At 41.7% G+C, this 27,327-nt stretch overlaps 1 protein-coding gene across 2 annotated transcripts in view; it reads left to right on the top strand.

Annotated features, from left to right (window-relative positions):
* RASSF6 (Ras association domain family member 6) overlaps positions 1 to 27,327 on the top strand; it is a 70,132-nt gene that overhangs the window by 10,514 nt on the left and 32,291 nt on the right. For both annotated transcript variants that reach the window (XM_088836386.1, XM_055434421.2), the window contains exon 2: positions 1,854 to 1,952. In XM_088836386.1, the coding sequence (XP_088692512.1) occupies positions 1,894 to 1,952 (59 nt within the window). In that variant the 5' untranslated portion in view covers positions 1,854 to 1,893. The remainder of the gene's footprint in view (positions 1 to 1,853; positions 1,953 to 27,327) is intronic.

Here is a 27,327-nt window from a genome sequence, read left to right as displayed (position 1 = left end):
AAAGAAAATAACACTTGGCTGCTATATAAACAGAACTTTAAAACTAGAGTGATGTTTTCACAAGTCTCTAGAAATTTTACGTAAAAATATAACAATAAGATATTTAATTTTTTTTTCCAAAAATATCTGGAAATTTTACAAAACCTAAAACCAACAAGACTTCTGAAATATTATTTCAACCAGGCAGAATTCCTCAAGGAGCTTCTCTTTTTTTTTCCTTTTTATACTTCTCAATAAAGCATAAGCTCTGCATCAAGAAACAGCTGGTTCAAACACCCTGAGCCCATCCGTGCATTTGTGAAGAGATGGAGCAGGAGGATGACTTTTAAATCACTGAAACCTGGTAGCATCAGAACTGTGGATAAATTGGAAAAATGAAGAAAATTCTTCTCATGTATTCCAAATCAAATACTAAAAATTCAGAGTAGGGTTCCTTACAACGGGAGTTATGCCAAATTTAGACATATTGGTGGATACATTCATTACTGGGAGCATAGCTAAGTACAGCCATCAACTGGAAAGTGACTGTCAGCACAACTTTGATCCAGGATCTCACTTACACATTGGCAAAGCATTAGCGTTTACCATGGGCCAACATTGTAGTTTGTATGGTCCTTTGTTTCCAGCCCCCTGTTCTACCTTTCTCTCTTCCCATTTCTCTGTCACACAGTTAGTTTCTCAAATTGATCACCAAGGGGAACTCTGTATGTCAAGCCAAGTATTTATGACTCATCTACTGTTTCCTCGTATGCCCTCTTTATCATCTTTCTTTAGTGGGTCAAAATAAAATTATATGTTCCTCTTCCTTTACTGGCTACACTGGTGGCTCAGCTGGTAGAGAACCCGCCTGCAATGCAGGAGACCTGGGTTCAATCCCTGGGTTGGGAAGATCCCCTGGAGAAGGGAAAGGCTCCTCACTCCAGTATTCTGGCCTGGAGAATTCCATGGACTGTATGGTCCCTGAGGTCACAAAGAGTCAGACACAGCTGAGCAACTTTCACTTCACTTCACTTTCTTTACTAATATTTCCCATAGAGTAAATGAAGAATATAATTTTCAATTTAAAATAAGAAATGGTTATCAAAAGAGGATAAAAATTGATTTTTTCTGAAAAGCACATACTGAGTAATAAGAATGGAATGAAACACCTCAATATCTTAAAGCTTATATGGAGGTGGTGGAGAGGAGTGGAAGGGACAGAAAAAACATATTATTACTTGTTCCCAAAACAAATTATTCTGTGAAAAGTGGGTTTACAAGATGCTATTTAATATCCACTCAAAGTGAGTTGTAGTTAAAAACTCTGAACTCTAAGTTTATTTTCTTAAAATTGAAGATTTTGGAGAACATTTTACTTATCCTCAATATTAATTCCCTTAGATGTAGGAAAAAGAGATCTTTGAAAAAAAAATCTTAAAATGGACAAATTTGTAGAAAATCGACAATATTTAATCTATATAACCTTTTTGCAAACTTCAAAAACAATATTCGTGAAAAGGAAAAATGGGAAACAAGCATATTCAGACCTTGCTTCAAATGATTGGTTCCACTACTTACTGTCTGAAATGGAAATAATAGTGCCCCTACCTTGCTAGGAAGGCCTGAGGAGTAAATGAGATACTACCTATCAAATGCTCACACACAGAGTGTGAGATTCAAAGCAGACAAATGGTAAAAAGTCTGTTTACTTCCCTCTCCAGTCTAACCTTCACGCCCACATACACAAAACACTACTTAAAAACTGCCCCCAGAATATTTTTACACACTAAGGACACAACAATTTCAATTTAAGCTAGAGACAAATTTATGAATGTATCCAGGAACATACCATTAATATTATCCTAATGTCTTAGGGTAGCCTCAGATGATCTCAGAAAGGGGCAGAAGAAGACTATGATGGCTCACGAGTCCTCTTCTTGGATCTTCATCAATGAAAGGACATTCATCACCGGGTAACTATACACCTACAGCTATACACTTTATATATTATTCTGGTCATCAGTCATCTGTGGGTTATACCTTATGTATATTATGCATTATGTCATTCTGTCGTTTGAAAACTTCAGCTGTACTGAAAAAAACTGGAAAATGACATCATTACATTTTCTAACTATTCTCATTTTTCTATAAAAAAGAACTCAGTGATATATATTATAAAAATTATGTGAGGGCTTTGTAAAATATTTCAGAACATATGAGATAAACAGTGTCTAAATTTGGTTTTTCCATAGGAATTATAATAAAGTCTAAATGTATATCAATAAAAAAGTATGACATGTGATCCAAAAGGTCAATTATACGAATCATCAGTTGAGACTTTGAATAACAAATTAAGTAAATATGTTCCTGAAGACTGCAAAGCCATAACCTATTGTGGAGAAATCATTCTATTTCATAAGTAGTGGTCTAATTTCACCAAAAGCTAAATTTTTATGTTAATAGTTGGCACAGTTCTCAGGAGCAGCTTTAAGTAAAAGATCTCTAAGATTCATCATAAGTGATGTATCAAAGTATTAGCCCACAGGCCTGAAGCAGACTTTCCTGTCCTACCCTGTCCTTCCCTTCCTTGCTCTTCAGGACACACTTCATTTTTTACTGTTTCCCTCTTGATGTTAGGTTATGTAATAGATGACCAGTAGCTATGGCTACTAGTAAATAGTAGTACAGCAAATAGTATATATCATGCTAGTTTAGCCATAATAGAGTAGGAATTTGAAAACTTTAAGAGTAAAGATAAAAATGAACCTGACTGAGCTGTAAGCAGAAGCTGAATAAGAGAAAAACACAAAAGTAAGAAAAAAAAAAAAAGTTGCCCTGAAATATGACCCATGTCTTACAGGGAAGAGAAACAAAGCCAAATAAATGCTAAAGTAGTATAAATGGTGCAGGACTGCACAATGGGAAAGCAGAGAACAAGTATGGTCAAGATGGAATCGAAGCCACAGGTGGAGGATGAGCAAGAAATGTAAGAGATGGGAAGAAGGCAGAACGCAAAAGACAGAGAATTCACTCATTCATTCCTCAGATACTCGTTAACTGCTCCCTGTGAACAGGTACTCTTGTGGACCCTGAGAGTTCAGGAATGAGTGAAACAAACCCTTACCCTCATGGACATGCTAAGTCACTCAGTCATGTCCAGCTCTTTGCGACCCCATGGACTGTAGCCCACCAAGCTCCTCCATCCATGGGATTCACCAGGCAAGAATACTGGAGTTGCTATTCCTCCTCCAGGGGATCTGCCCGACCCAGCGATCAAACCCACATCTCCTGCAGTGTCAGTCAGTCAGTCAGCCAATTCCGTTGCTCAGTCATGTCCGACTCTTTTTGACCCTGTGGTCTGCAGCACACCAGGCCTCCCTGTCCAGCACCAACTCCCGGAGTTTACTCAAATTCATCTCCATCGAGTCGGTGATGCCATCCAACCATCTCATCCTCTGTCATCCCCTTCTCCTCCTGCCTTCAATCTTTCCCAGTATCAGAGTCCTTTCCAGTGAGTCAGTTCTTCCTGTCAGGTGGCCAAAGTATGGAAGTTCCAGCTTCAGCATCAGTCCTTCCAGTGAATATTCAGGACTGATTTCCTTCAGGATGGACTGGTTGTATCTCCTTGAAGTCCAAGGGACTCTCAAGAGTCTTCTCCAACACTCCGGTTCAAAAGCATCAATTCTTCAGTGCTCAGCTTTCTTTATAGTTCAACTCTCATATCCATACCTGACTATTGGAAAAACCATACCCTTGACTAGACAGACCTTTGTTGGCAAAGTAAACACTCTGCTTTTATTAATGTCTCAGCATATTAATGCTGTCTAGATTGGTCATAGCTTTTCTTCCAAGGAGCAAGCATCTTTAATTTCATGGCTTCAGTCACCATCTACAGTGATTTTGGAGCCAAAAAAAAAATAGTGTCTCTGTATTTCCATTGTTTCCCCATCTATTTGCCATGGAGTGATGGGACCAGATGCCATGGTCTTAGTTTTCTGAATGTTGAGCTTTAAGCCAAATTTTTCAGTCTCCTCTTTCACTTTCATCAAGAGGCTCTTTAGTTCCTCTTCACTTTCTGCCATAAGGGTGGTGTCATCTCCATATCTGAGGTTATTGAAATTTCTCCCGGCAATCTTGATTCCAGCTTCTGCTTCATCAAGCCCAGCGTTTCTCATGATGTACTCTGCATATAAGTTAAATAAGCAGAGTGACAACATACAGCCTTGATGTACTCATTTCCTGATTTGGAACCAGTCTGTTCCATGTCCAGTTCTAACTGTTGCTTCCTGACCTGCATATAGGTTTCTCAAGAGGCAGGTCAGGTGGTCTGGTATTCCCATCTCTTTCAGAATTTTCCACAGTTTGTGGTGATCCACACAGTGAAAGGCTTTGGCATAGTCAATAAAACAAAAGTAGATGTTTTTATGGAACTCTCTTGCTTTTTCAATGATCCAGCAGATGTTACCAATTTGATCTCTGGTTCCTCTGCCTTTTCTAAAACCAGCTTGAGCATCTGGAAGTTCACGATTCATGTACTGTTGAAGCCTGGCTTGGAGAATTTTGTGCATTACTTTACTAGCGTGTGAGATGAGTGCAATTGTGCGGTACTTTGAGCATTCTTTGGCATTGCCTTTCTTTGGGAATGAAGTGAAAACTGACCTTTTCCAGTCCTGTGGCCACTGCTGAGTTTTCCAAATTTGCTGGCATATTGAGTGCAGCACTTTCACACATCAGCTTTTAGGATTTGAAATAGCTCAACTGGAATCCCATCACCTCCACAAGCTTTGTTCGTAGTGATGCTTCCTAAGACCTACTTGACTTCACATTCCAGGATGTCTGGCTCTAGGTGAGTGATCACACCATCGTGATTATCTTGGTCATGAAGATCTTTTTTGTATAGTTTTTTCTGTGTATTCTTCCCACCTCTTTTTAATATCTTCTGCTTCTGTTAGGTCCATACCATTTCTGTCCTTTATCGAGCTATCTTTGCATGAAATATTCCCTTAGTATCTCTAATTTTCTTGAAGAAATCTCTAGTCTTTCCCATTCTATTTTTTTTCCTCTATTTCTTTGCACTGATCCCTGAGGAAGGCTTTCTTATCTCTCCTTGCTATTCTTTGGAATGCTGCATTCAAATGGGTATATTTTTCCTTTTCTCCTTTGCTTTTCACTTCTTTTCTTTTCACAGCTATTTGTAAGACTTCCTCAGACAACCATTTTGCATTTTTGCATTTCCTTTTCTTGGGGATGTTCTTGATCTCTATCTCCTGTACAATGTCATGAACTTCTGTCCATAGTTCTTGAGGCACTCTGTCTATCAGACCTAATCCCTTGAATCTATTTCTCACTTCCACTGTATAATCAAAAGGATTTGATTTAGGTCATACCTAAATAGTCTAGTGGTTTTCCCTACTTTCTTCAATTTAAGTCTGAATTTGGCAATAAGGAGTTCATGATCTGAGCCACAGTCAGCTCCCAGTCTTGTTTTTGCTGACTGTGTAGAGCTTCTCTGTCTTTGGCTGCAAAGAATATAATCAATCTGATTTCAGTGTTGACCATCTGGTGATGGCCAACACTGTAGTCTTCTCTTGTGTTGCTGGAAGAGGATGTTTGCTATGACCAGTGCGTTCTCTTGGCAAAACTCTATTAGCCTTTGCCCTGCTTCATTCCGTGCTCCAAGGCCAAATTTGCCAGTTACTCCAGGTGTTTTTTGACTTCCTACTTTTGCATTCCAGTCCCCTGTAATGAAAAGGACATCTTTTTTGGGTGTTAGGTCTAAAAGGTCTTGTAGGTCTTCATAGAACTGTTCAACTTCAGCTTCTTCAGCATTACTGGTCAGGGCATATACTTGGATTACTGTGATATTGGATGGTTTACCTTGAAAACGAACAGAGATCATTCTGTCGTTTTTGAGATTGCATCCAAGTACTGCATTTCAGACTCTTTTGTTGACCATGATGGCTACTCCATTTCTTCTAAGGGATTCCTGCCCACAGTAGTAGATATAACGGTCATCTGAGTTAAATTCACCCAGTCCAGTCCATTTTAGTTCACTAATTCATAAAATGCTGACATTCACTCTTGCTGTCTCCTATTTGACCACTTCCCATTTTCCTTGATTCATGAACCTAACATTCCAGGTTCCTATGCAATATTGCTCTTTACAGCATCAGACTTTTCTTCCATCACCAGTCACACTCACAACTGGGCGTTGTTGCTTTGACTCTGTCTCTTCATTCTTTCTGGAGATATTTTTCCACTGATCTCCAGTAGCATATTGGGCACCTACTGACCTGGGGAGTTCGTCTTTCAGTGTCCTATCTTTTTGCCTTTTCATACTGTTCCTTGGGTTCTCAAGGCAAGAATACTGAAGTGATTTGCCATTCCCTTCTCCAGTGGACCACATTTTGTCAGAACTCTCCACCATGACCCATCTGTCTTGGGTGGCCCTACATGGCATGGCTCATAGTTTCCTTGAGTTAGACAAGGCTGTGGTCCATGTGACCAGATTGGTTAGTTTTCTGTGATTGCATTGTCAGGGAGGTTCTTTACTGCTTGCACCATGTGGGAAGCCCCTACCCTCATGGGACTGCCTCCTAAAAATGGGAAACAGTCAACGTGTATAATAAGTGTTAAACTACATGCACTATGAGATGCTGAAAGATACGAAGAATAAAAATAAAGCTGGAAAGGGAGTAATGATCACTGGGGTGGAGATCAGTGAGTTATGATTTCATATAAGATGGCCAGGAAAGGCCTCAGGGAGGAGGTAGCCTTGGGAGAAAAGGCTGAAGGAGGTGAGTGAATAAGCTGTGTTGGTATCTAGCTGGGAGGCTTCCAGGAAAGGGGATGCTAAGTTCACAGCCCTGAGGCAGTTACATGCCTGTAAGAGTGGAGGAAGCCAGTGTGGAGAGTGAAATAGGAAGGACAGTAGGAGAAGGTGAGGCCAGAGATACAATGGGGCCAGAATATGTAGGGCCTCATAGGCCATTGGGACTTTGTCTTTCCCACCATTGAAGAATATTGAGTACATGAGTTCCTGGATCAGTTTGGTTGCTCTGTTAAGGACAGACTAAAGAGGAGACAAGAGTAGGAGCAGAGAAACTATTGAGAAACTTGGAGTCCATGGTAGAGGTGATAGTGGCTTGGACCATGGTGACAGTGGCAGAGATGGGGGGGAAACAGTCAGATTCTGGGTATATTTTGAAGGGAAGGACAATAGAAAATCCTGAAGGATTAGATTAGGGTATGAGAATAATTAAGGATGATACCAAAGATTGGGTCTAGAAGGATGGAGTGCACACTTTCTGACATTATAAAGACTACAAGAGGACCACGTTTGCGGTAGAAGATGAGTTCAGTCCTAAACATGTTACTTTTGAGAATGACTAATATCACCAAGGGAATAAGTATGAACAGCCTGAAGGAGGCTGGGAAATTCCATGGACAGAGGAGCCTGGTGGGCTACAGTTCATGGGGTCGCAAAATGCAAAGAGTGAAATGAAGTAGGAAAAGTAGGAAACAAGAAGGCAAGGCATTGGATGAAAAGTGGGCAGAAGGAATGTGGACACAGAACGGAGAGGAGGAACAGCAATATAGTGGATATGTATATAAAGCTCTCCTTTGGGATGTCAGTGTAGCTAACATTTTGATGGAGATACAAGAAGGAAGTTGAGGAAATGGGAAATTGCAATGAGAGACAAAGTAAGCTTTAAAATAAGTGCAGATGACTGATGATGAAAGGGAGAGACGGTAACATCTGTATAAAACCAAAGGTGAGAGAGACAGAAAGATCCTAAAGAGAAGTAAGATGGACATTGTTGAAAGTACCTGAAAGATGACAGTTTGGGAAAAGAAAGGGTGGTAACAGGATGTGAGTGATCTGCAGGAGAAGCAGGAAGCAAATGAGATTCAGGACAGAGAGGGGATAGAGAAGATGAGAGATGCTGTGAACAAAAGGGAAGAAGCTCACAAGAGGGTGGGCAGACCAGGGTAAGAGCCCCCGGATAGCCCCAAGAAAGCCCCCAGCAACATGTGCCTCCTCCCCTCAGAATTACAGAAGCAACAAAGGTGTCTCCAAAGACATAGCCCTGGGTCTGCACCACTGTTTCTTTGTGCATAAATGCCTTCCATGCAGCGTAAGTTTAAAGAACCAGGAAAACACAGTTACCACATCAGGAGAGAAGTTTCAAGAAGAAACATTACACAGCATAAGAGAAGAATGTGCAAACCCACGTGCATATTTTCCTGTTATTCAACTCTGCCTAACTCAGGTTACTCTGTGAAATCCCGATTCTTACCCCCCAACCAAGCCAGGGCATTACTAAATGACACCTGGGGCCGCCTCTCAGTCTGAAACTACAGTAATTTTCTTCTCATTTTCTTCAGCTAATCAGCTGCTCTTCAACTCCTGAATTCCCGAGGAAGCAAGGTCCTTTCTCACTCACGCCTTTAGATTTACCCTGTTGTTTAGTTGCCGAGTCATCTGACTCTTTTGCGACCTCATGAACTGTAGCCCACCAGGCTCCTCTGCCCATGGAATTTCCCGGGCAAGAATACTAGAATGGGTTGCCATTTCCTTCTCCAGGGGATCTTCCCGACCTGGGGATCAAACCCACATCTCCTGCAGGTGGATACTTTACCGCTGAGCCACCAGGGAAGCCCAGAATCCTTGTCATGAGATTAAAATACTCTCTAAACAGGCACCACCTAACCCAAATAGCAATCCAAAGTCCCTTTCTGCATTTACTGGCGTCTCTTTGAACTAGGACCTCTCTTCCTCTATAAAACCTCAAGACAAATGTCATAGAGAAGCCCCAGTGGCCTCCCTAACTCATATCTGCTCCAAGGGGCAGTCCCGTTCTTCCCAGTCCTGCTATTTGTACACATGTGTTTCTCTTTATTCTCAGCCTTGAATCATCTGTTTCTCTAGAACAGCTTCCTTCCACCATGAAACTCTTTGTTCTGTTCTAAATTGATGTATGTCAATCTCATTTGTATCTTAATGATAACTTCTCCTCCTGGACATCCTGTTCCTTTTATTCATCTGTCTAATCACAGTATGACCATCAAGAATTTCACTGAAATTAACACCTATTCCATACGCTTGTGGTCACCAGGTCAACTTTTGGTTCCTTTATAATATATTAGTTTCCCATTCTCAGTTCCTTACTTTTTTCATTAAATCCTCCCTGAACTGCATTAAGACTTTAATTAGCCCATTAATTACTTCTGTATTTGTTCTTTTAAAATACTTCCTGATTATGGAAGTATGATTATCTTATAAATTATTGATTTTATATATTTATTTCATAAACTGATAAAATATAGAAACATATAGACTGAAAGAATAAAAATTATCCATAATTTTACTACTCAAAAAAACAATAGTTTAATTTTGTCATGTTCCTCATCTGCTAAGGATTCTATTTTATACAGCTGAGATTATACTGTATCTTGTTTTACACACCTGGCATTATCAATATTTCTCCATACAATTAAAATAATCTTCCTGAAGATGATTTTAATGGCATTATATCACTCAACAGCATATAATATGTTGTAATATAATCATTCCTTTCATTTTGACCCTCAAGATGGCTCCAATATTTTGAATACACTAGGACTAGTTCACACAGAAGTAGAATTCCTGAATCAAAGTATACAAGTAAATCTAACATTATTGTTACAGATTAGCTTTCTAAAAATGCTTGATGAGCCTTCTCTCCCACCAACAGCTTAAGGCTTTCTGGCTTGTCTCATAATAGATGCTTGGTTTCCCAAGGTAGAACGTAAACCCTTTAAAGGTAAGACCTAGTATCTTTTGCATCCTCTTTCCCAAGATGAGATACCTAGATGACTTTGATACATGAGATGATTTTAGGTTAAGCGTAAATAATTGCTTTTTATTTAAACAATGGAAAATATTAGAAAAATATAATTAGCACATGAAATCTTTGATTCCACAAACATTATTTCTCAGGACAAATAAAAGCTTACTTAAACAGAGAGTCTATGGGGTCACACAGAGTTGGACACGACTTAAGTGACTTAGCAGCAGCAGTAGCAGCAAACAGAGAATCAGCTAAGCAACTTAGTTGGGTGTCAGTCACTCACAACCACAGAGTTCTAACAATAAAAAATACCTATCCTGAAGCACGTGCTATCAGAACACACTCACTTTATAATGTATTATATTTTTAAATTTTATTCTTCAAATAAGACTGAAAATTTAAGAGGAAAGGGTGGTGCTTCATATATAGTTCTGAAAATATGAACTCAGTAAATAATACATGATTGTTGAGTAAATGTGTAAAAAGAAGTCAACTAGAAAAATATTAAGTGTCTACAGATGATACTTGGGAGCTGGTCAAACTCATAAAAGCAGTACACGAGTAATTATTTTGAACAGCACAGCCATAGCCCTCAGCTGGAATGGAGCAATCGTTTCCCCATAAAGTAGCTTTAAAGTCAGCATTTTGTAATTTTCTTAATCTCTGAAAGTACTTTTATAAATACATTCTAATAATTAGGAATATAAGAGATAAAGAAAACTAACCATAGTTGAGAAGTTATATGCACTCCCATTTTATAATTGGCCTATAACCAAGTGTGGGCTTTCTATGTGGCTGAGTGGTAAAGAATCCACCTGGTAATGCAGGAGACACAAGAGACTCAGGTTTGATCCCTGGGTCAGGAAGATCCCCTGGAGTAGGAAATGACAACCTGCTCCAGTATTATTGCCCTGGAAAATTCCATGGACGGAGGAGCCTGGTGAGCTACAGTCCAGGGGGTTGCAAAAAGTCGGATGCGACCGAGCAACTAAGCACAGGTCATGATGAAATATGTCACAATGAAACTGCATATTTGGGGGAGGATATTTCTGAAGAAGTGTCTGGATTTCTGCTGCTGCTGCTGCTAAGTCACTTCAGTCGTGTCCGACTCTGTGTGACCCCATAGACGGAAGCCCACCAGGCTCCCCGTCCCTGGGATTCTCCAGGCAAGAACACTGGAGTGGGTTGCCATTTCCTTCTCCAATGTGTGGAAGTGGAAAGTGAAAAGTGAAAGTGAAGTCGCTCAGTCGTGTCCGACCCTTAGTGACCCCACGGACTGCAGCCTACCAGGCTCCTCCATCCATGGGATTTTCTAGGCAATAGTACTGGAGTGGCTTGCCATTGCCTTCTCTGGATTTCTAGTGACCTTTATTTTGCATCGTATTTTAAATTGACTAAATTAAAGACTTGCAGTTTATCTTCTATAGGCTAGAGCCCCTTTCAGGCCCTGCTGCTGCTGCTGCTAAGTCGCTTCAGTTGTGTCCGACTCTGTGCAACCCCATAGACGGCAGCCGACCAGGCTTCTCCGTCCCTGGGATTCTCCAGGCAATAACACTGGAGTGGGCTGCCATTTCCTTCTCCAATGTGTGAAAGTGAAAAGTGAAAGTGAAGTCACTCAGTCGTGTCCAACTAGTAGCGACCCCATGGACTGCAGCCCACCAGGCTCCTCTGTCCATGTGATTTTCTAGGCAAGAGTACTGGAGTGGCTTGCCATTGCCTTCTCTGTTTCAGGCCCTAGAATCCATGTATTATTGGCATTCTAGATGGTAAAGTAACATAGCCTTTACACAAATGCCAGACGAGAAAACAGTGTTTCTCAAAATGTAGTCATGGGTCACTTGCCTCCTGATTAAGACATTTTTTAACAATGCAAATGCTGTGGTCCACCCCAGTGTTAATCAGGTGACTTTGATGCAGTACTGAAGTCTAGAAACTACAGCTTAGAGGAGGAAAGGATTAAAGTTTGAGAATTTTTGGACACCTGAAATAAATTTCTGGAATTCAGGAAAATCTTTACAAAATAGTCTCCAGAAATTATAGTGATACGACTGATTACCTACAACATCCAACTTGTCATAAACCTGACAAACACCTCCATTCATTTCTTCACTTAAGTAGTTATTCAACTCCCACTCTGCAACAGGCATTGTTCTGGCAAACAAGGCAAGAATCACCAAATTATTAAGGGATGTTTATTTTCATGCAGAGAAATACATGAACGATGAAGACTAATAGAAAAAAAAGTCCTTAATGAAAAATTTGCTTTCAGCAGATTTCATGAGAACTATTTCACTATCTGTGAAATAAGAGGTCTTGATTTAATAGCACAGTAAGCAATATAACATTTACATCTTAGTACTGGATAAGAATTCTCTGAGTTTGAAAACTTCCCTGAGTGAAGGGCGTTGGCAGAAGTTAACTTCATGCTCAAGTAACTAAGGTTCCAGCTGGTATTTCCTTGCCTAGGGTTATCGCTGCTCTGTTGTTTCACCTGGTAAATATTCTAAGTGAGCTGAGTTGTTTAAAACAAAGTGGTTCCATATGGTTGCTTTCAAAGTGCTTTCACTTCAGGTCCTAGGCTGAAATCTGGGCATTTTAGGGGTGAGCAAATGCCTATCCTAAATTTGAAAAAAGATGTTCAAATCCACTTTTAGGATATAGATCAGATTTCACCCTCAGAACTTGTTAGATTTTTCCCCTCCTACTTAGGAACTGAATACAAACCCTTGCAGGCTGCAGCTCTTCCAAAAGCGGTCACAAGGCATGTGTGCATTCCTGTCCTTACCAACTAACTTTAATTAGCATGATGTAATAAATTTAAGCAGAAAGTACATCATTCCAAACAGTTTCTTTTTCCAAGGGTGTTAGCCGGCACCGTTTGCTGAAACAAAGGAACCAGCCACCTACACCTCTGAGCACAAGTTCAGCACAAAGGGCTGGTGTTCCTGAGGCTGCCTCCTACCTGGCCAGCAGAGCCAGAGGGCCATGTTTGCCCAGGTCTCGTGGCCAGAGTCTTCTCTGGATCAAAGGAACTGGAACAAACACTGCGAGCCCCAGCGTGCCCTGTGCTAGGTGTTAAAGAGTGGGTACCATTGGACTTTGTCTTTAAGAAAGTGAAAGAGAGCCCTCCCTAATATATTTTTCTAGGAGTGAGGATTTTAAAATGAGCCAAGAAAAAAGTTTGAGACTATAGGTAGGGCCATCTCCTTTAAAACTGGAGAATATCTTTTCTGTGTGGGAGTTTTCTTCTTTTTTTTAAATTTATGTAAAAAATTTCCATTATTCATGTTTCAGTTCAGTTCAGTTCAGTCGCCCAGTCGTGTCCAACTCTTTGCGACCCCATGAATCACAGCACGCCAGGCCTCCCTGTCCATCACCAACTCCCGGAGTTCACTCAAACTCATGTCCATCGAGTCGGTGATGCCATCCAGCCATCTCACTCTCTGTCGTCCCCTTCTCCACCCGCCCCCAGTCCCACCCAGCATCAGAGTCTTTTCCAGTGAGTCAACTCGTCGCATGAGGTGGCCAAAGTATTGCAGTTTCAGCTTTAGCATCAGTCCTTCCAATGTTTGGTGGCCTAGTAAAAATATATTTTTATTAAGAGAAACTGGATATCACAGTTTCACAAAAAGGTCAATAATGACACTCCTAGACATTCAGCTTTATATCAGATACTTTTCAATGAGTATATATTGTTAACAGTCATTGAGCATACCAAGACGATTGTTGTTCGCAATAATGTTTATCTACTCCACATTTTACTATTTGATCACTTTGGTCCATTTTAAAGCAAGATCATCTGTCTGCCCAATACACACTGAATATGCTTCAATAGACAGTCTGATGAAGTCAAAATTCAAAGACTCTAAAAATAGATGACACAGAGTTTGAATTTCTGGTCATGTTAGCTCTGCTGGAAAAAGATCATTCCTCTCTAGGGTTTCTCCAGGACACCAGTTTGATCCCTTGTCCAGGAAGTTCCCACATGCCCACAACTTCTGAGGCTGCATTCTGGAGCCCAAGAGCCACAACTACTGAGCCCACATACAATGAGAAGCCCACATACTGCAACTTGAGAAAAGGCCCCAAGAGCTGCAACTACAGAGTCCACACGCAGCCACTACTGAAGCCCAAGTGCCCTAGGGCCCATGCTCTACAAGAGAAGCCACCGCAATGAGAAACCTGTGCGCTGAGACTGGGGAGTAGCCCCAACTCTCCGCAACTAGAGAGAAGCCTGTGAGCAGCAACAAAGACCCAGTGCAGCCAAAAATTAATTAATTAGTTAATTAATATGAAAAATTGTTCTTCTTTAAAAGCTGATCAAGATTCAGCTTTCCATGTTTTATTCCCTAAGCAAATAATTACTAAGAGCACACCGTGAGCCAGATGCTGTACTAGAAGCTTAGAAGCTGGGGTAGCAATTCTGAATGAAAAAGACCAGAGCCCTGCTTTCATGGAGGTTTTAGTCTGAAGCTACAAATCTCCAACTTTTGAGCCTTCATCAGATTCACTGGAGGGCCTGGTAAAATAAAGATCGCTGGGCCTCATTCCCAGAGTCCCTAATTCAGAAGATTTGGGGTGTCTCAGGGGTTAAGAATCTACCTGCCAATGCAGGAGATGCAGGAGACGTAGGTTCGATCCCTGGGTCAGGAAGATCCCCCGGAGGAGGTAATAACAACCCGCTTCAGTATTCTTCCCTGGAAAATCCCATGGACAGAGGAGCCTGACGGGTCATAGTCCATGGGGTCGCAAAGAGTCACACATGACTGAGCACACATGCGTGAGCATTTGCACATATGACAGGTGCCCAGGTGGTACAGATGTTACTGCTCTCAGAATCACAGTGAGAACCACAGCTCTAAAAGCCTGATTCAGAAGCCGAAGAACCCTTATACTCTGAGAGAATAAGGATCTAGTGTAAGCAGGGAAGGCCAGAGATCTGAAGGAGGATCAAGCTAACAAGTTTAAGGAAATCAATGGGAGACCACTCCTGATACAGGGGGCCAGCCCAACATCCTCAAGCCCAGAGAGAGCACAGAGTTCCAGCAAGTCAGAGTTCCCAGAGTGGTTGAGGTGCAGAACCCAAGGAAAAGCATCTTTGTCAAAGAAGCTTAAAGAGGAAGAGAGACCAAGCAGGACCTGCTGTGATGAAGATTTGAGGTTTTTATACCAAGAGCAGTGGAGAGATATTTAAGGATGTTCGGCAAAGCAGATGATTTGCTTACATGTGTTCTACATAATCTGGATAGAATGTGGGAGTAGATGGAAGATGCCCAGAATAGAAACAATGAGGTTGCTTAATATATATATATTTTTTTTCCAATATAAGGAGAATCTGTGGTCATATTCGTGGTGGCATTATTGAAGAGCCATAGGAGCCTGTGGCTCAGGAGAGTCCTCTCTCGGTCTTTAGTTCAAGCTTGCGTAGGTGGCCCCAAGGATCACTGACCCCTTGCTGTGTATCAGATACTCTAGTGACAGTCCTGATGATCCAAGTCGCTGAAAGACATATCAGTAAAAATAATTGAAAGTCTTCATTCACTGAAAAGATAGATTATTTCCTCATCTCAAGGGAACAGGGACATCAGACTGTGAAGTCAAGGTAGTGATCGTTGTGTATGTGGTCAGTCGTGTCCAACTCTTTGCAACCCCATGGACTATGGTCTGCTAGGCTCCCCTGTCCGTGGGATATTTCAGATAAGAATTCTGGAGTGCGTTGCCATTTCCTCCTCCAGGGGATCTTCCCAACTCAGGGATCAAACCTGCGTCTCCTGCATCTCCCGCATTGGCAGGCAGATTCTTCACCACTGAGCAACCTAGGAAGCCCAATAAGTACAAAATTCCCCTGCTGTTCATACACAAAGGGTGTCCTTTCACAGTCAGCCTGCAACTGCTCCAATCATGACGGGTATTGTGTGGCACACTTGTGTTTACTTTTTAACTGGCTCTTAAAAAAAAATCTATGGGGCATGTATTAGAAAGACTTGAAAGTTTAAATCATGGAAAAATGAGAAGCAAGATCCAACCAGAAACTAGATACCAACCTCAGTCTTCATTCCCTCATTGCTACACCCAGCCCCACAGCAAGTCCCATCAGCTCCACATCCAACATCCAACCACCTCTCACCATCCAGTCCAAGCGATCACTATCTCCTGCCAGGACGACTACAACAGCCTCCTAATCAGGCTGCCAGCTACCATTTCCTGGGCCTACAATCCATTCTCCCAGCAGACCTTCTGGGAGTAGTCACAGCATCCTGCTTGAACCCTTCAAAGTTTCCTATCACAGATTCCTTGTCATAAGGAGTCTCTAAGGCGCAGTGCAGTTTGGCCTGAAGAACGTTTACAACCTCATCTTGAGTCACTCTTCCTTTGTCTCCTTCAAATATGCCAAGTTTAGTCCTTCACACAGGATACGGCACTGGCATCTCTTGCTTTGGACCCTCTCTTTGACTCTTCACATGGCTGGCTTCTTCCCACTATTCAGGTGTCAGTTTAATATTTCAGGCCTTCTGATCACCTTTTCTAAAATGCCCTCTTTCATGTGCTGCTGCTTCACAGGGTGATATTTTATTGTTCCTATACCTCTTAGGAAAGGAAATGAAGTCACTCAGTCGTGTCCAACTCTATGCAACCCCATGGACTGTAGCACACCAGGTTCCTCTGTCCATGGGATTTTCCAGGCAACAGTACTGGAGTGAACTGCCATTTCCTTCTCCAGGGGATCTTCCCGACCCAGGGATCAAACCCGGGTCTCCTACATTGTAGACAGACACTTTACCATCTGAGCCACCGGGGAAATCCTCTTAGTCATATGTAAAATCAGCATATTTCTTTATTTGTTCTTTTTTTAATCTTCCTTCTCCAGAAAGTAATTCCCATCACTGCAGGGGCCCCATCGGTTTAAATATTGCAGTCTTCCTAGCACCTGTTATTTTGTCTGTTACATAGTAATCCTCCAATAAATTTGTGTTGATGATGAGTGAGTTTGGGAGTATCAGTCTCAAGGAACTAAATTAGGACTTTAGTATTTTGGTTTGACGTGTGTGTGTGTGTGTGTGTGTGTGCGCCTGACTCTTTGCAACTCCATGGACTGTAGCTGGCCAGGCTCCTCTGTCTGTGGAATTCTCCAGGCAAGAATACTGGAATGGGTTGCCATACCCTTCTCCAGGGGATCTTCCCAACCTAGGAATCAAATACGGGTCTCCTGAGTTGCAGGCTGATTCTTTACTGTTGGAGCCACCAGGAAAGCCCTTTAGTGTGATGGATGTTACCCTCAAACACTGTTTCATACCTAATGGTAGAGTGATTATCTACATCAGGGCTTCTTTCCACTTTAATGTGCATGCAGACTTTCCTGGGGATCTTTGTTAAATTACAGACTGTGATTTCTAACAAGATGCCTCTCATGTGTTCAGACAATATTTGGATAGACAAAGTTACCCTTAAGTCTTGTGATAGCTAGAATAATGGTCTCCCAACGATGTCTACTCCTTAATCCCTTGAAACCATGAATGTTTTTCATTACATTACAAAAGGGAATTAAGGTTGCTGATGGAACGGCAACCTTAGCTGTCAATGGCAGCTAATCAATTGACCTTAAGTTTGGGGGATTATCCAGATGGGCTCAATGTAATCATGTGCTGTGTGCTAAATCACTTCAGTTGTGTCTTTGAGACCCCATGGACTGTAGCCTTCCAGGATCCTCTATCCACGGGGATTCTCCAGGCAAGAATACTGGAGTGGGTTGCCCTCCTCCAGGGGATCTTCCTGACCCAGGGATCAAACCCCCATCTCCTGCATTGGCAGGTGGATTCTTAACCACTAGTGCCACCTAGAAAGCCACAGTCCTTAAATGTGGGAGGGGAGAGAGTTATGTGAGAAGATTCTGTGTCAGAGTGATGGAGTAGGAAGGACTGTGTGCATTGCTGGCTTTGAAGATGGATGGAAAGAGAGCCGAAAGACAACGAATGTGGGCAGGCTGTGAAAACTGCAGAAAGCAACGGAACGCATTCTCCACCCCGAGGGCCTTCAGAAGAAATACAGCCCCGCAGACACCTTTGTTATAGCCAGTGAGACCAGCTTTTGGCCTGTGGAGCTGTCAGATAATATGTCTGTGTTGTTTAAAGCCACTAAGTTTGCTGCAGTTTGTTTCAGCAGCCATAGGAAACTACAACAAACCTCCTCCCAGAGAATGTCTGTGGGGATGGCGTCCTCTGCCCTCTTACCTCAGTAACAGAGGAGGAGGGGCAGAAGTGTTAGTAGTGGGACTTCCAGGGCAGTCTAGTGGTTAAGACTGCACTTCTAATGCAAAGAATATGCATTCAATCTCTGGTTGGAGAACTAAGCGTTTTTTAATCACTAAGTCGTGTCTGATTCTTCTGCAACCCCATGGACTGTAGCCCACCAGGTTCCTCTCTCTGTGGAATTCTCCAGGCAAAAATACTGGAGTGGGTTACCGTTTCCTTCTCCAGGGATCTTCCCAACCCAGGGATTGAAACCACATCTCCTGCATTTTCAGGGAGATTCTTTACCACCAAGCCACCTAGGAAGCCTGCTGTGTGGTGTGGCAAAAAAAAGTTAGTGGTCTGATTATATGTGACTATCTTAGTTTCAGTCAGAATGACCACCTATTTCAACCTGCCATCTGCCACCCTTCCCCTTCCTCAGCACCCTGAGCTCTAAAAGACTGAATCTCAAAGTGTGGTCTCTGGATTAGCAGCATCAGAATCATCTGGGAGCATGTTAGAAGTGCAAATTCTCAGGATACACCCCAGACTAACTCAATAAGAAACTCTGGAGATGCCGCTCACATTCCGTTCCAACAAGCACTCCAGGCAACTCTGATGCCAGCTTCGATTTTAGAACCATTTCTCTAACAGAGTACATACACCACCTCTCCTGTTAGCCACACATTCAAAGGCACACAATTTTTCTGTAGTTTTCAAACAGTATTTTCCTGGGCACTAAATGTTTCTTTGTTCTCTCCTAAATGATCAGCTGCAACAAGAAGCAGACTATTTCATCAAAGGAGAGGTAGTTTCAAGTCCCTACTTTGGGTTAGAATAGAAATCTAAATAAAATAAAATAAAATCTATTATTCCACATAGTAAAAAATAAATAAATAAAAATCAGTAGTGATTTGTAACTTGTGTCGGGGCAAGGAGTTAGAGACCATACTTCTCTGTGTTTCAGGCCAGAAAAGGAGATGATAGAGCAAAGACTTCACTCTTTCTTCCCTGTCCACACACTGCTCAGGCTGCCCCTAGGAAGTCAGCTGCACATGTTAATAGAAACTGAGGTCTGACGCAGAAGCAGTTCATTACAGCCACCCACTGGAATAGTATACAACGATTTTTTTTAAAATTTTTTTCAGAAGCATCTTCAGAAGCCAAACCATAGAAGGAAAGGGAGCAGATATGTGTCTTCCTTTATCTGAGGTTGTTAGAAAACAAGCTAATGTGTTAAAATATCAAATACTTATAAAGGTGTGTGTTAGTTCACTCAGTTGTGTCCGACTCTTTCCTTCCCCAGGGACTGTAGCCGCCAGGTTGCTCTTTTCATGGGATTCTCCAGGCAAGAATACTGGAGTAGGTAGCCATTCCCTTCTGCAGGGTTTCTTCCTGACCCAGGTCTCCTGCATTACAAACAGATTCTTCACTGTCTGAATCATCAGGGACGCCTAACTTAAAAAGGGGTTCTCTTCAGAATCAGATGTCACCTCTAAAACACTTTTCCTGTCTTCCTCAGAAGCACAAGCGTTTTAATAAATGATACTGTCCTTCTTCGCCGCTCCCTTTTAATTCTCTCTTCCGTGTCATATCCGCATCTGGTGACATTGTTCTGAGTAGTTCTAGCCCCTCTCTTTAGCAGTGAACTTTTCAAACATTTGGGGTGTTTTTGTTTTGTGCCAACCCACTAGCCATCAGTCACATCAAATTTCTTTTTAAAATTGTGAAATTATACCTTAATCTTTAGTCCTTCTGTTCTCAACTGATTTCTAGGAGGAGTTAAGGACCTGAGAGAAGCAGACTCCAGGGCCTCTGTTTACAGGGGTAATTTGAGATGATGAATACCCCCAAAAGTCACAAAATGGCTAAGAAAACAACCAGAGTGAGTGCTCAGTCGCTTCAGTCGTGCCTGACTCTTTGTGACCCCATGGACTGGAGCCACCAGGCTCCTCTGTCCATGGGATTCTCCAGGCAAGAATACTGGAGTGGGTTGCCATGTCCTTCTCCAGGGGATCTTCCCAACCCAGGTATTGAACCTATCTCCTGCGGCTCCTGCATTGCAGGCAGTCGAGCCACCAGGGAAGCCCCAGAGGTAAGATCCATCTGGTTATATTACCTTATTGATTAGGTGACTAATGGATTGCAGGAAGCTCCCAGGTCCTTTTTATTATCAGTTGTCAGCACTGATAATAGAGTTAGAGTCTTAAGACAGAACTGCCAGGAAGAACAAGACAAGCCACAGTCACCATTCTCCCAACCACCGGCAGTAATTAATGATACTTGAGCAGAGTTGTGAGGGATGTCAGAAAGGGCAGCGCTTCAAAGGAAGTCAGGAGAGTTCAATTCGGGGCTTCCTGATCATTTTGGTTTTGCATTTTTACTTCAATCGATGGCGTACCTCTCCCCAGCCTCTCAGTATTCAAATGATGGAACCCAATCCTTTCATTTGCAATGGAAATGAATAGCCTACTTTGAGAACTGAGGAAAGTCTCTAAGCAAAGGTTGAAAAGCAGCCTTTTGTCCTCATCTTCTGAGCCAGGAGATGAGGTCAAAGGCAAAAAGAACTGGAGCCGGGCTGCTTATTGAGCAAAAGACTGAAGGAGTTTGAAATTTTAATTTTGGGATTCGAGCTGAGGGTAAAGAAGGATAAAGGAAGTTAAGAGAATCTTGCTACTTCTTGCAGATGTCAGGACCATGGAATGATGGTTTGTTTGTCTTGGCAAAGAGCTTAATGTTAAGGCTTTACTTTTATGAAAATATCGACTGTATTATGTACTTACTATATGGAGTCTTGAAAACATATAGAACTACAATACATAAAATTTTAAAAATCCAACCTTAATTCCCAGAAAATGATCAATTTGTTATTTTATATGTTCATTATGTTGTTTATAAAAATCACTATGAATTAAGTTTTAAACTCAGTTTTTTGACACTGACATTAAATTGTTAACCTCATTGCTGAAATGTAACATTATGAACAAAATTTGGTGGAAGGGGATGACTAAATCTGTAAGAGAGCAAGCTAGCATGTTTATTCTGCTTTAATTTTTCATCTCTTGAAGGCACTGTTTCGAATGTTCTAGGTTCCTGCTCTTAAACATGGCAACACACGAGGCAGGATGCCAGCTCTAGTGCTGATGTCACTGTGTTGTTCAGTGGCTGCCTGGCCGGGATCCTGAATATTTTTCAACACGTCTCCAAAAGGCAGAAATAACACAAACTAAGGAAGCATTCAGTTCAGTTCAGTTCAGTCTCTCAGTCGTGTCCCACTCTCTGCGACCCCATGAATCACAGCACGCCAGGCCTCCCTGTCCATCACCAACTCCCGGAGTTCACTCAAACTCATGTCCACAGAGTCGGTGATGCCATCCAGCCATCTCCAAATACGCCTGTGGTGACTACATGGGATTGTATTTTCCACTGAAGTTTATTTTGTGTCATGTGGCAGGCTCTGAAATTTGTGTTGGGCTACCACATGCAAGAGTATTTCTGGTTTGCCTTTGTCCACATTATAGGAATCACTTGGTAAAGAATGAGATGGGGTTTTTTGATTTCCAGGAAGAGGGTTGGAGATCCACTAATTATGCTGCAAATCATCCCTAAAAGGAGAGAGAACTCACAACTAAAATTTGACTTGCATTCTATCTGTGGATGGAGGGCACAACTCACTTCCACCCATCATGCTGTCCAGTGTCAATATTTATTACAGTTTATAAAATTAAATACAAAGTGTTTCTTCTGGCAAACCAAATAGCGTGATAAGATTGAGGAACTCCTTTCCTGCTCAGTCCATTATTCATGACAAACGTCAGAATGTGGGTAATTCCCATCTGCTGAGGAGATACCATTCAGACCACAAAGTGCAAAGTACAACTAAGCATTTTACAGTCAGCTCTGGATCCACTATTACTCATTAAAACTGAGCCAGGAGCCTTAAAGGAACAGAGACCTTCAGAGGGACAGGAGCCTTGGCCTCATTTCCTCTATACCGGTCACCCCCATGTTAAGTCTCTCCCTGGTGAGCACTTATCCGGGAGCTTTAATGACTAACTCTGGGTGTCCATCTGCATCTAACAGGGTCCTCTCTCTGCTGCTGTCATGCACAGTACCAGCTTGGGTGCTGGGAAAGCTTATGATTCTATGTGTTCATTTAGTTAGAAGTCCAGTTTATGTGGAGGCTTGTTATTCCTTAGTTTTGTAAAAACACTATTCATGTTATATACTGTGTAGTAGTGTTTTTTTTTTTAATCCTTGTGATACATTATGATACAGTATTCTATGTTTGAAAAACCAAGATTTTCTTAGAAAATCAATTTAGATATCACACATAAAGTAATGGGCTTCCCTGGTGACTCAGGGGTAAGGAATCCTCCTGTCAATGCAGGAGGCATATGTTCGATCCCTGGTTTGGGAAGATTCGCCTGGAGGAGGAAATGGCAACCCACTCTAGTATTCCTGCCTGAGAAATCCCATGGACAGAGGAGTTACAGTCCATGGGGTCACAGAAGAGTCGGACACAACTTAGCAACTATACCACCACCATGAAACGTATATAGGTTATTGTACCATGTCAACTTTTTGAGTGTCCCTGTGCCTTCTAGATGTGACAGATTTATAAGCTGAGAAGACTGGCTAGGAAATCCATTTCTTATCACCCCTTTAATAGTTTTGTTAAGGCGACTGAACAGTTGCTAAACAGTCTGGTCTAGTCTGGGTGGAGAATTCTTTGGGGCTGAGAGGAAAAGGTACATAAATTATTTTTTCCCTTTTTTATGAGGCAGGGAAATCCATCAGTTCAGTTCAGTTCAGTCACTCAGTTGTGTCCAACTCTTAGCGACCCCATGTCAGGCCTCCCTGTCCATCACCAGCTCCCGGAGTTTACTCAAACTCGTGGCTATCGAGTCAGTGATGCCATCCAACCATCTCATCCTCTGTCTTCCCCTTCACCTCCTGCCCTCAATCTTTCCTAGCATCAGTCTTTTCCAATGAGTCAGCTCTTCACATCAGATGGCCAAAGTACTGCAGTTTCAGCTTCAACATCAATACCCACTCCTTCTAATGAACATCCAGGACTGATCTCCTTTCGGATGGACTGGTTGGATCTCCTTGCAGTCCAAGGGACTCTCAAGAGTCTTCTCCAACACCACAGTTGAAAAGCATCAATTCTTCAGTGCTCAGCTTTCTTTATAGTCCAACTCTCACATCCATACATGACTACTGGAAAAACCATAGACTTGAGGTCCACAGGTAATATTTAAGTTAAATCCTAAAGAATATGTTGCAATTGCTATTGACAAGTCACCATATATATTAAATCAGTGCCCCCTTTCCTGGCTAGGCCTGGTTATCCTGCTTAGATAACACTTTAGTGATCATCTTTGGATTTCTTAAACCAAATAATTCCTATACCATTTTTAGGTCTCTTCTAAACTTCAGAGTCTTCTGTATACAAGGTACATTTGATCACCTTTCTATAGAACTTAGCCTTGACCCTTCACCCCAATGCCATTGCAGTGGTTCCACTCATCTTGCTGCCTTCATGTTTTTACCCTGAAATCTGGATGGCTCAGTGGATAAAGCGGAGAAGGCAATGGCAAGCCACTCCAGTACTATTGCCTAGAAAATCCCATGGATGGAGGAGCCTGGTAGGCTGCAGTCCATGGGGTCGCTGGGGGTCGAACACGACTGAGCGACTTCGCTTTCACTTTTCACTTTTACACATTGGAGAAGGAAATGGCAACCCACTCCAGTGTTCTTGCCTGGAGAATCCCAGGGAAGGGGGAGCCTGGTGGGCTTCCATCTATGGGGTCACACAGAGTCGGACACGACTGAAGTGACTTAGCAGCAGCAGCAGCAGTGGATAAAGAATCTGCTTATAATGCAGAAGACACAGGAGATGCGGGTTCCACTCCTGGGTCAGAAAGATCCCTTGGAGAAGGATATGACAACCCACTCCAGGATTCTTGCCTGGGAAATCACATGCACAGAGGAGCCTGGCAGGCTATAGCCCATGGGGTTGCAAAAAGCCGGACATGACTGAGCGAAAGTCCAGTTAATCTACCCCATCTGCCATAAGTTCCCTAGTGGCTCTTAGGTGGATCATAGCTTTCTCTACGTGAAAGCTCCAGTAACTGCCCATTCTCTGCGGGGTGAATTCTAAACTTCTTTAAAAAGTTTACAAGCTTCTTACCTGCTTCTTCATCACTTACCATACCCCATTCTAAATGTCCTATTCTCAGAATCAACTTTCTGAGCTTTCTTCACAAAAGCTATGGAAATATCTAGAAGGTCCCTGTTAATACTTTCTTTGCCTGGTAAGCTCCTCACACTCTTCTTGCTTATTCCTTTGCCTCCAAAGTGCAAAACAGGCAGCACCAGTTCCTTGAAGCTCTCACTCGTCCTCAGAGTATGACTGAGACCTCTTTATTCTGTTCACACAGCAAGTGTATGAATGAATTAGGACAGGTCTTCTCTTAGAGGACAAAATTTGAACCATTCATCAGATAAAAAATGATTAATTTGACAATAATTTCTTCAGTTCCTTGTGGCCTGGTTGCCCAAAAAAGTTGAATTAGAATGTTGTAGGCTATATTGTATCCCCAGTATTGTATTAGGTCCATTGTTTCATCAGGTACATAAGCTAATCATCTTTAAAAAGTCCCTCAGGTAAGGTCCACAGGATAAAAACGTGATGAGGTTTTAATATTTGGAATGCATTCACCGTTGCCAAAGCTGTTCACCTAACTTCTGAATTTTCTAATTCCTCACTTTATTGCACCATTAACTTACCCAGTTTTATCCCAACATTATTCTACCAAACTCTTCCCTTCTTCTGCATGCCAAAATCCTTCAAAGTGCCATTGTGGCATCAGAAAGATCCTGCCTGTGGTGAGGAAAATATGTAAGATATCTGTGGTCTTCAGTTACCTTGTGTTACACATAGTTTATAGGTTGACCAAATACCTCAGTAAAGGGTCAGATAATATGTATTTTAGGCTTCGTGGACTTATATGGTTTGTGTCACAATCACTCAGCTCTGCAATTATAGAAGGAGAGCAGTGACAGACAATTAGCAAACAAATTAGTGTAGCTGTATTCCAATAAAATTTATTTATAAAAACTGGTGTCCTGGGAACCAGTTTGCTGAATCCTTGGGTCATATGGAGACTTATTTCTGTGGAGAAAGATTTAGTCTGGTTCTTTTCAGGTATAGAAACATTTTCCAAAGAGCTTGCTCCCAGAGAATAATCTTTCTAATTAAACATGGTCCTGAGGTAAATACTTTGAAGGATATGTGTACCATTCCTTATCATGTAGTTTTATCAGAAACAGAAGCTGAGGGAACAAGATTATATAAAAATTCATTTGCTTGTATTACAATTCTCACAGTTTAGCGTATCAGGATTTGCATCCCAAGTGAACTGGAAATTTCCATATGCCACCCTGGCACCATAATGAAAGCTATAAAAGTGTTCATTCTCTTTACCAGTATGTTAGTTTTTAGGAACTATCCCACAGCAATGACTTCAATGAAATAAAATCCCTTGTGTGCTCAGTGATATTTAAAACAGAAATATCTGTCAACACTAGAATTCTAAAGTAAGCCAGTTGGGAAATGGTACAATAGCATAAAGTAATTCTGCAGAAAATGTTTGTGGTGTTTGTGTGGAGTATAATGATCCTCGGAAATAGGTACATTAAAAATTACAAATGAGAAAAGTCAAATGGAAAGTATGTTTACATGATCTCAAACATAAAAATCAATATACATGAATTCTGTCAATCAGTATACATAAGAGTCTACCATGAGCAAGGCTATGCTCTAATCACTGGGAAGACAGCAATGAATAAAACAAACCAAAATCCCTGCCCTCATGGAGCCAGGATTCTTATGGGAGGGAGACAGATGTTAAAGATCAAAGGGATTTTAGCAATTACTACACCTGAAAATTTAATATCATGAGCTATCTCCCCCCTAAAACTGATGATATAAAAGAACTTTTCACCCTTTGATATGTTTCATTTTATTTTCTGAATAATATTTTTTCTGATCATTTCATTCGACCAGTATTTGTTGAGTTCTTACTGTTTGCCACGCTCTCTTCCAGGCACATGAAATATAGCATGAACAAAATATAAAATCATGCTTATTCTCTTGGAGCTACAGTCTAGTGGAGGAGATAGAATGTTAGATAAATAAGTAGAATATATACAAGGTTAGATGGTGACCAAGGGGCAGAGGTAAGGAGGAAAGCAAGATATAAATGTTGGGAGAAGGCAAATTTTCAGATTTGGTTATAAGGAAGGACTCTTTGAGAAGGTGACTTTGGAGGAAATAGTTAAAGAAAATGAATGCAGGACAGTGTGATAGCAGGCTGGAGGTCATTCTGGATAAAAGTTCAGCAGTGCAAAGGCTCTGGAGTGAGAATGTACCTGGAGTACTCAAGGAACATCAAGGAGGCCAGCGGCTAGCGTGCAGTAAGTTTAGGAGAGAGAAGCAGAAATGAGGTGGAAGGTGTAACATGAACCAGATCAAAGCTGGCCTTTGAAGCTGTTGGAAGGGTATTGACTTTTATTGCAATAATGAGAAATATTAAAGAGTTCTGAGCAAAGGAGAGAAGCTATTGGGTTTACATTAAAATGACTCCTGCTGTTGAGAATAGACAACAAGTACAGGGAGGCTTTTAAGAGATTGCTGCCATAAGCCAGGTGAGAGAAGGTAGCTTAAACCAACAGGCTGACAGAGGCCAGAGAAGGAGGTGAATGAGACAAACATCTTGAGCCATAGTGGCCCAAAGAGAAGGATGGAGGTGTGGCGGGAACCAATGTTCCCACTGCCAGAGCCTACCTGCCACAAAGGTGAGATGCTTGGGAGCAACGATGGCTCCTGAACCGGTGCTGTGCCCACTCTCCCCGCCCTACCCCCCCGCCCCACCCCCTCCGGAGTGGGAAGCACAAGGTCAGGCACATACTAGTTGATGGACTTAAGTTGATTAAATCGTTGTAAAACAAAAAAGAAAATGTGAAACAAAATCTACTTTTTGGCTGCCTCCTGCTACAGAATACTCTCCTCACTGCTTTGTCTGGAGTTATTTTCCATCCTTTGGTTATTTATTTTTCTCTTATGAAAATATTTTTATTTTAGTTGCTAGCTGTCAAAATAAAACTAACTCAAAATTAAAAAAAAAAAAAAAACTGGAAGACCTTGACAACAGAGATGACAGTAGGAAAAAAAACATAAAGTCATCTCAAATCCTACTTACTACCTACACTACAAATAT

Source organism: Moschus berezovskii, chromosome 5 (genome assembly GCF_049115385.1).
Source record: "Moschus berezovskii isolate FMDL1 chromosome 5, NW_MosBer_1.0, whole genome shotgun sequence".
Taxonomy (NCBI): domain Eukaryota; kingdom Metazoa; phylum Chordata; class Mammalia; order Artiodactyla; family Moschidae; genus Moschus; species Moschus berezovskii.
Note: the sequence above shows the minus strand (reverse complement) of the source record. Positions and strands in the feature narration are given on the sequence as shown.